This window comes from Dioscorea cayenensis, chromosome 13 (genome assembly GCF_009730915.1).
Source record: "Dioscorea cayenensis subsp. rotundata cultivar TDr96_F1 chromosome 13, TDr96_F1_v2_PseudoChromosome.rev07_lg8_w22 25.fasta, whole genome shotgun sequence".
Lineage (NCBI taxonomy): Eukaryota > Viridiplantae > Streptophyta > Magnoliopsida > Dioscoreales > Dioscoreaceae > Dioscorea > Dioscorea cayenensis.
The window spans coordinates 7741588-7751999 of NC_052483.1; the positions used below are offsets into that span (position 1 = coordinate 7741588).

Here is a 10412-nt window from a genome sequence, read left to right on the forward strand (position 1 = left end):
CACATAGAGGCACGTAACAGAAGTGGTTTATGCTTATAAATAGCCCTCTTGCCTTATTCTTTGACATCTTTTGTATGGCTCTTGAGGGGTGAGACGGCTAGGGTTTAGAGAGGAGGTCTTTGGGGCTTAGGAGGTGTTTCTTCAACAACTTTGATCGACTCCTTCATCATAGCATCAAGGAAGCCGCCGGTAATCCTAGCTTTGGAGTAAATCCTTCAAGACGTCAAAGCTCTCCATCAAGGCCATCAGTTCATATATAGGGGGGTTTATTTCTATAGTTTTCATATAATTTCATTCATTGATGGTTTGTTTTGTATATTGCTCCATGGAGAGCTAAACCTTTAGAGGGTATTTGGGCTTGTGAACCCTAGGATTCTAATCTTTCGTGGATTTGCTTTATGTTTCTATTTACTCCGAGTTTGGATCAGTTTCAATATTGTTTGCCTAATGCTTTCTTGCCTTACTGATCTTATTGTTGTTTGGTTTGCATAATTTGTTGCCTTGGTGAGAGAGAAGTCTCCATTAGGGTTAGAACCCCAAGATTGGAGAGGGTTGAGAGGGTGAGTCATGAGATAGTGGAGCATCCCTTTTCCCCTCTGATTGGTGTATTCTATCTCCGTATTCCCTAAGCTTTATGCAATCATATTTGGTGTGAGACGTGAGATTGAGAGATTTCTCCTCCAGGACCTTGTAGGGGATTAGGGGCCTTTTACTTAGAAGAAGGGTTAGGTCTATTCTTAGAAATCTAATACACCTTTGGAATCCCTAGAGTGCTTTGCAGTCATATGTGGTGTGAAGTGTTGAGATTGAGTGATTTCTCCAACGGGACCTCATAGGGGACCAGTATTAGTGGTCAGGAGGCAGGATCTGATTATCTTTGGATTTCCACGACTTAACCTACTCATTTTAGAAACACTTTGCATACCTAGTGCCTAATACTTGAATTCTATGGGAAGCATTGCCTAAATACCCCACTTTTACTGATTGAGATCTTCACCTATTTTATCCTGGCATATTCGTCTCCAGTATTCATTTCTATGCATATTAGATCATCACATCATCCCATTTATTATTCGGCTAGATAGCAGAGAAGCAGTTAGTACTAGTAACCTTGTTCCTTATGGATTCGACTACCCAACTCACAGGATATTTTATTACTTTGACACCCGTGCACTTGCAGTACACACATGCAATTCGGACGTATCACTCCACTATCTCATGACTCACCCTCTCAACCCTCTTCGATCTTAAGATTCTAACCCTAACAGAGACCTCTCTCTCACCAAGGTCAACAAATCATGCAAACCAAATAACCATAAGATCAATAAGACAAGTAAGCATTAGGCAAACAAGATTGATAGTTAACCAAACTTGGATTAAATAGAAATACATAGCAACTCCACACAAGATTAGAATCCTAGGGTTCACAAGCCCAAATACCCTCTAGGGTTTAGCTCTCTATGAAGCAACATACAAAACAAACTATCAATGAATGAAAGAATATAAAAGGCATAGAAATAAACTCACTTACATCTGAACTGATGGCCTTGATGGAGAGCTTCGACGTCTTGATGGAATCCACTCCAAAGCTAGGGTCTTCGGTGGCTTCCTTGATGCTATGATGGAGAAGGAATCGATCAAAGTTGATGAAGAAACGTCTCCAAAGCTGCAAAGACCTCTTCTCCAAACCCTAGCCGTCTCACATCTCAAAAACCACACAAAAGATCTCCAAAGAATAAGGCAAATTAGTTATTTATAACTTGAAATCGAGTTGTCACGTGCCTCCATGCTATCGCATGGGCTTTCACATACCCGTGTGGGCTGCAAACTTGCCCATACGACCGCATGGAATTTTCACATGGTCGTGTGAACAGTGTTTGCTGCAGTGATTTTCTACGTTGTTTTGCTACACTACTTTACATAAAAAAGGCTCCAAAACTCTTCTTTTGTGGCCACATGGATAGGTGCACGTCCGTGTGGTAGGTTATAAGGCTTCTTTCATCTAATCATCATTGGGAAGGCTCTTGAAGTGTACACAAGTCAGGACATGGGAATGTGGCTGCCTTTGTGCCCTTCCAACTCAAAATCTAACTTTAATTCTCTTGGAAGTTGGCACACACTCTCATGTGTATAAGCCCCGCTTGTGTCTTGATCCTTATGTTGCATAAAAGACTTCCAAAATGTGCCTCATGATCTATCTTTGTTTCTTTTTCTTCTCTAAAGGCCTTCACAACCGTATTTGTACAAAGGAACATCAAATACAATTTATGAGACATAACACATGATACAAATAATGCTCAATGCATGTAAAACATATAAAGAAATATGTTTACTCAAGCACTTAGCAAGGGATAATCTCTCTTTTTGGGGGGAGATTATCATTAGTCTATAGTAAGATTTCATAGAGTGTTAGTGCGATTGTGTAGATGTCTATATCAACTCTACACCTATTCAGTTACACTTCACCTGAGAAATAAGGGTTTTGTATATTTATGGAAACCTTTTGAGTTATATAGGATTGCATGTTTGGACAACCATTTCTCGTACCTCATAACCCTAAAGGGATGCTATGCTTAGACATCGCTTTCTTCCTTAAGTTCTCCACTATTACCTCCTATATTTTCTTGCTTTCACTTCCTTTTGCTCTCACACATATCACATAATCTTTTAGGCTATTTTTTGGGTATAGAGTCATTACTAGTATTCACCTCCTTCCCTGTGGATCAACACTCTACTTTATACACACTTTATTATATGACTGGCACGTACACTTGCGTCCCATCATTAAGACCGCTTAAGAACCTCAACATGTTCGCCTCCGCATTTTCCCGTATATTAGTACGGATCATCAGGACCTCCATTTCCTTATAATATTCTTTGATGATTCTTATACCTTGAATAATTCATTGTAGCTTGTTATATAGATCTCTTTGGAAGTGTGGTGGAACAAATCGGTGTCACATTGCCCTCTTCATAGCATCCCATGTGTTAATATAGCCATTACCAGCATAGAGCCTGTCTTCCGGTAATTGGTTCCACTATGTCAGTGCATAATCGATAAATTCAAGAGAGTCTAGGTTTACCATTTTCTCATCGGAAAAATAATGGATCTGAAAAATTTGGTCACATCTCACATTCCACTCCAAGTAAACTTCAAGATCCACTTTACCGTTGAATGGTGGTATGCTCATCTTGATCTTCACCGCACTATCAGGGTCTTCTCTATCTCAGTGACCGCGGGGAAGGCCTTCATCACGGTAGTCATTGTCACGGTGTGGAAATTACCACTATCCAAAACCAACATGACCAAGGTCACGATGGTCATGACAGTCATCAAGCCCACCTTGGGCCGGAACACGCTCGACGAGGGCCCGGTCAAGAGTCTCAAGCAAGAATTTTTAACACAATGCCCAGAAGCATAGAGAACAAATTAGGATAAAGCCGGAACTTTCCTCTCGTAAATCCGTGAGAACTCACAAGAATAATGGTGGTAAGACAACTCTTATATCTTGAATAATAATCAAAATTCGATGCTCCGAAGGGAGAAGGTGCAAGGCTATTTAAAGCCGACTGAAACTTGGGATACAAGGAAACTATCTTATTAATCAATCTAAACATAGGAAATTAAAATTGGCTAAGAAGTCAATCTAAACATAGTAATAGTTACCGGTGGTACTATAGCAATTGTTATGGCAGGTGCAATTGGTGTGACACCCTCAAGTGCACAGGGTCGTCAAGTAATACCTCTCATGCAAGCACGAGAAGGTCATAGCCCCAGGGCCCAAGGAGCTACCCTTACTTCCTTTTCTCTTGTTGTCTAGCCTACATATTCGAGTGAGTGTTCTAAACTACAAAGAAATAGAAAGAACTCTAAGATGGATGTCTACAGTCGTGGTAAAGTAAGGGTAAAAATCAAGGGATGAAGTTGGTCACGGATGTGGATTCCCCTGGAGCTATTAAAGTGAGAAGGATGCTAGAATTACCATGCAATTGATGGTTTGGACTAAGATATTCCTAAGATAGGTCAACTGGATAGTCACGGCAATTGACCCCTAATCCAATATGAGTATTGATATTGAATTTCTTCCGACCAAATACTCTTACGATTGCATTAAAAGTGAGTGGTGCGAGATCCGCAAGTGCACGGAGTCGTCAAGTAATACCTCTCGTGCGAGCACGAGAGGGTCGTATTCCCTAGGCCCAAGGATCTACCCTTACTTCCTCTTTGCGTATTGTCTAGCTGAAAGATTCGAAGGGTTTCTCTAATCTATTAATTAAAATAAAAGAACTGCAAGTGCAGTCTAAAATAAGGCAAGGGTATAAAATCAGGGGAAAGAAATGGTCACGGATGCGGATTCCCTAGGGGCTACTAAAGTGTAAAGGATGCTAAGAGTGTCATGCAATTGAGGGTTTGGACCTAGAGATTTCCTAAATTAGATCAACCCGATGGTCACGACAATTGACCCCTAATCTGGTATAAGTATTGATACAGAATTTCTTCCGATCAAATCCTCATATGATTGCATTAACAAAGGGGGAAATCCCTAATTAGAGCCGGAACACGACTTAGTCTAGCCCTAATATTGGAGGGGTACAAAATACCCGATGGTCACGGCATTTTCATACATGAATCCCTTCCAAACTTGGTGTGTCTAGTACAAGGGCGATGGTCACACTACCAAGTACAACCTAGGAGTTGGTTTACAGAGTTCTCATGTAAGCAACACATCAAATACACCAAGAATGAATCACAAACACAGAACAATTGCAATAGACAAAATTAGATCATCCAAATACACAAGTTCACCCCAAGGTTCACCGGCATCCGGTGACCTTGGGGTCTACTCATCCATGCAAACAAATACAAATAATAGGTCCATGAAAACAACTACAAATGGCATAAGAAAACTCCCTCAAACAATGGAAGTGAGATGACAAGCCAAGTGAGGTGGAAAGCTTCCACGGACGCCTCGATCGGGGCGGCTTCCCTTGTCGTCTACAAGCTACCAAAGAAGAGATCGATGAAGATCTAGCCAAACCAAGCTTCTTCCTTTGATTCCCCTTGTCCAAAACGTGTGATCTTGCCTCCTCTGAACTGGTGGAAGTCGGCTCCAAGAACTCCCCCAAAAGCTCTCTCCCAAAAACCTCTTCCTTTTGTCCTAGAAATTCAGTCCAATATATACCCCGTCAGGTCCATATCGGCTCCATGCGGGCGCATGGAGCCCATGAAGCTCATTGCCGTTTCGCCCAGAAAATATGTCGGTGCTACAGTACTCAGCTTCATTGATTTGCTACAGTGTTTTTGCGAGGGTTGTGAAATTCCAGCAAACCTCACGGGCACCCATGCGGGCGCATGGAGCCCGTGAAGCTCACAGACGAATGCCGCAGCATGAATAGTGACCCCTGCTACAGTAACACTACAGTATTTGCAACAGTGCTGGAACCCCAAAATTGTCGTTTTTTGTGTCGAATTCATCCTATTTGCATTTTTGAGTTTCGTTCGACTCTTTTAAGATCTGCAACACCGAAATAACCAATTTATACTTAAACGGGCATCAATTCATTAAAATATACACAAGTAATACAAGATTAATACATACAAAATACGTGCATTTAGGCGTTTATCAACGAGGAAATCTCGAATTAGGGCCGATACTCAAACAAGGTCCAACTTTAATGTTGGAGGAGCACAAATTACCCGATGGTCACGGCATATTTGTACATGGATCCCTTCCAAGCTAAGTATGTCTAGTACAAGGGCGTTGGTTACGCAACCAAGTACAACCTAGAAATCAACGTACAAAGTTCTCATGTATATCAATACATCAAAGTACACCAAGCATGAATCACAAACACACCAATTGCAACAAAATAGATCAAAGCATCCAACTACACAAGTTCACCCCAAAGTTCACCAACATCCAGTTACCTTGGGGTTTAATTGTTTATACTAACAAAGTACATGATCAAATCTATAACAACAACCAAATAAAGCAACAAAGAACTCCCTCAAGTGATGAATGTGGAGAAATAGGCCATGGAGAGCTTCCAACGATGCCACGAAATTGGTGGCTTCGTTGTCTTCTACAAGCTTCTACAATAGGAGATGAGGGGAGATCTTGTCGAATCTTGCTTTTTCCTTCAAGTTCCACTCCTAAGGATGTCTTCTTGAGCCTTGTTTAACCCGGATTTGGAGATGGAGAAGAATGGTGGGAGGTAAGAGAAGATGATGTCTCAAAAAGCCCTAAAACCCCCTTTAAAGAACTTCTCGAGTTACTTCACGGCCTTGTTCACGAGCGTGAAGGAACCCGTAAGAGCCTCGAGATTTCGCCAAAAATTCCATAAAGTGCTACGGTAAAATACTTCACTAACTGCACATTCTTCAGCCGGTTCACGAGCGTCTTCACGGTGGTTAGAAAACCCATCAATGAAACCCGAGACTTTATTGGCTGATTGGGATTGTTTTTGGCGTTTATCAGCAATCTCTCCAACCTTAAATCTGAAATAATTTATTTACTTGTTTTTGGCTGATTGGTATTTGATTTATTTCTTTTATTACTTCCCTGATTTATTGGCTGATTGGGATTGTTTTTATTTCTTTTTAAAATTGGATTGGTGTAGAAAAGAAATATCTTGAGTTGTCTTGAGGTAAAAGGAAACCACATATCCCTCTGTTTGCGTGGGGTCAGCATAGATAGACAAAGTTTCCTTCTTGGGCGCACATGTTAGTGTGAGGCCCACATGTGGGTTAGCTCCAAATGCTCCTCTCTTGCTATCCTCTTGTTTGGCTAAGTCTGGAATTATGTCTTCGCTTCGGGTACACCTAAGTACAATTAAAGTAGAAAAAAATTGGAAGCACCACCATATCAATATAATCTAAGAATAAGCTTAAGTTAGCGTTCACCTGGTTTTGGATTTGTTTATCATGACTTCGTGTAATTGGTCATTCATATATTTTCTCTTCCATACTAGATGGTGTACATGGTGGTATAGTAGCATGTATGTGATGTCCTCATCACATTTATGCGGTCGTGTGAGAGGACGTGTGGAGTACAGATTTTTAGGTTTAAAAGGCCACTCGTACGAGTTTTAGGTATCATTTGCAGCAAGTTTGAGAAGAGAAAGTGGCTAGGGTTTGGAGATGAGGTCTTTACACTTAAGGGAGGGTTCTTTCACCAACTTTCATCAATTCAGAGGCAGCATATCTAGCATTATTGGAGGGATTCTTAAAGACATTAGAACGGCTCATCTAGACCATCATCACAGATTAAAAGGGGTTTCCTTTATGAATTTCACTTGTTTTTGTTTATTGATTGATTGAATTTTTTATTGCTCTATGGAGAGCTAAATCCCTACAGGTGTAAGGTGCCTGATAGTTATGCTCCTCCTTACGAGCATAAGCATGCCCGTAAAGTACTATGGATGAGACTTACGGCCATAAGTCTGGCCATAAAGTAACCGCAAGTTGTTATGTTTGGTATCTTCTCTTGCTATAGATGTCGAGAGAGCTCTATCTTCTTCATTTTTACTCCAAATTGCTTCTTTTGGCTTTCTCTTCTCATTATGCACTGCACGTCACCTGAAATCATATTTTACATCATGTTTAGCATCATTTCCCAAATAAACACCCTAATACATGTCAATTAAATGTATAAAATAATATAAAATCATATCTAATTATACTTAATGATTTTGTCTCTCTTTTATTTTATTTTACTTTTTTATTTTATTATATATATTTTTTTTGGGTATAGAATAAGTTAATATTTCAACCTAACTATTCTGCATGAAGATACATATGTTGTTGCTGATATTCTCATTGCTACAATAAAAGATAGAAATAAAAATACATTGCCGAAAACAGTACAATTGCAATCTACCATCACAACTTTTATTAACATACATATTATTTACAATCTATAATATTACAATCCACATAGAAGTAGACACTCCACTACCTTCGCAACCAGACAAACTAGGGTGAAGTAAAATATTACATATTCTTAACAATCCATATATCCTAATTAGGGTTCACTAATGGGAACCAACATACAAATGGCTAAAACGCTAAGCTGTCATCCCCATCTACTACTTATTTATTTTATTATTTTTTTATATTTTGACAAATCAACCGCAACCACATCAAACAACAACTGAGCAATCAATCTTCACCATCGGAACTTTCCCACCATTCTCCAACTTCTTTTTACTTTTCTTCACCTTCTCCTCCTCCTCTTTCTCACTTTTTGATTTGCAACCTTTCAGAACATTAACAAGTTTTTCCAAGCAAACATCAACTTGATCCTTACCCTCCTCCTTTGGCATCAAACTCTCAGCCACATCAGCAGGGCTGATATTCTTCTCCTCCAACAACTCATGAATAACCTCAAACAATGGATGAGATTCCACTCCAAGATAATTCTTAGCCAGCACTTTAAACCCTTCATATTCACAGTATCCCAATTCAATATGCTTATCCATCCTTCCCCTCCTTATCAATGCAGGATCAAGCTTCTCAATATGGTTGGTTGTGAAAACAATCACCTTCTCTCCACCACACGCAGACCATAAGCCATCAATACAGTTAAGCAACCCTGATAAAGTAACCTTACTCTCATCCTTACCAGGAGGACCACCCATGGCGGCCTTCTTTTCTTCCTCTTCCTTGTTCTCGTTCTGGTTTCCCCCAGTTTTTCGTTTCCCTGATAAATCCAAAGAACAATCAATATCCTCGATGACAATTATTGACTTGCCGGTTGTATTCAACAAGAGTTTCCTCAACATACTGTTGTCCTTCACTCCAGTAAGCTCAAGATCAAAAACATCATAATCCAGCAAGTTAGCCATGGCAGCAATCATAGTGGACTTACCAGTCCCTGGAGGACCATAAAGCAAGTAACCTCTCTTCCATGGCTTCCCAATCTTGGCATAGTACTCCTTGCTCTTGCTAAACTTCACCAAGTCTTGGACTATCTCACTCTTCATCTGAGAGTCTATAGCTAGGGTTTCAAAGGTGGCTGGATGCTCAAACGGGACATGACTCCAATCCAACTTCTTGAGCTCATTGTAGTCAAAGCTTGAACTGTTAGTGTAGAGCTTTCTCTGCCTATTCTCCACACCAATGGCCTTCCCTTGTTGGATAACAAAAGGAAGATAAGCTTCATTGATTAGTGCTCGATGTCTCCGATGAAACCTCAAACGATAATACCTTTTATCTTCATCCACAAGCCGGTAGAAGGAGATGTTATGTCTTGTGATCTTGCTCGAAAACCACCAGACCTTGACGCCATGGAACTCATCAGTGATCTCTTCGTTATCATCCATGCTGAGTATGAGCTTGTCGCTGCCATGGCCCATCTCCGCTTTGAGACGTTTTGCATGCTCAGAGGTGGTGCTTGAGAGGTACGACTCAATGGCAGTATACGCATCGCTGCGTTTTAGCCGTAGACCGACGTATTCAGGGAAGCTGATCTCTAGGTATGGATAGATGAGAGTGATAAATTTTTCAAAGTATTTGGAGAAATAGATGTTGAGGTGGCGTGGAAAGTATTGCCTCAAGATCAACAAGGTCCCTAGTGTTGAGCTTAAACCAGCAAAGCTCATAATATTACTCATCATCATCTTCTTGTTCTGAGATATGTTGTTGATGGTGTGCTTTGGGTCACTTATAAATAGAGCCAAGTGGGTGCAACTTGAAATATAATAATCCTCTTAAGAATTTGCAATCTTTTGAGATTCTTTTAAAAACTTTATTTTGCTGATGGCCTGCATTGTTGACAAATGATGCAATTTTAGTGACGCTTAAAAATTGCGTACTAAGTGTTGAATTATGAGCTTAACTATTGTTATTAGTTAAATATTAGTTAACTTTATCTTATATTTAATCTTTAGATATATTTCATGATTTTTTTAATTTCTTAACTAGTACTATTGTCATTTAAGATGTTTTTGTATATTGAGTAACATTATTATTAGAAAATATTGAGTAAACATACATACAAACAAGAGTTAATTAGAATATTGTGATATAAATGTGAAGGACTAATTATATTTTAGTTTTTTATTATGGGATCTTGTGGTTTTTAGCATGAGAAAAATTTAACATGTTTTGATATACTTTTTACTTACTCAATCTCTTGAATAAAATTCAATAAAGCCAGTCAAGATAAATAATTATCTTAAATGACAATAATTATAAAAAAAAACAATTTTCATAGAGTAGTAAAGCCTTCTTAGGCTTGATAAGATAAATAAATGCTTGATTAAGCTCCACTAGATTGTAATTTCAAAAGATCTAGTATGGCTTGATTTACTTCAAAATTAAAATTAAAGCCAATTTATTTTGCGCACTTCAATCTGACTAGATTTTAGTTAAAACTAAAGATATTTATATATATCTTGGTTTTTGTTAG

General features: G+C 39.2%; 1 protein-coding gene across 1 annotated transcript; it reads right to left on the reverse strand.

Annotated features, from left to right (window-relative positions):
• Nucleotides 1–7887: 7887 nt before the first annotated feature.
• LOC120274835 (AAA-ATPase At3g28510-like) lies at nucleotides 7888–9622 on the reverse strand. Its single transcript, XM_039281373.1, has one exon. The coding sequence runs from the start codon at nucleotides 9619–9621 to the stop codon at nucleotides 8143–8145; it is 1479 nt and encodes a 492-aa protein (XP_039137307.1). The 5' UTR covers nucleotide 9622; the 3' UTR covers nucleotides 7888–8142.
• Nucleotides 9623–10412: the final 790 nt, after the last annotated feature.

Bases quoted from the DNA above. Each gene is read 5' to 3' on its own strand.
- LOC120274835 (XM_039281373.1), bottom strand. From the start codon at position 9,621: ATGATGATGAGTAATATTATGAGCTTTGCTGGTTTAAGCTCAACACTA.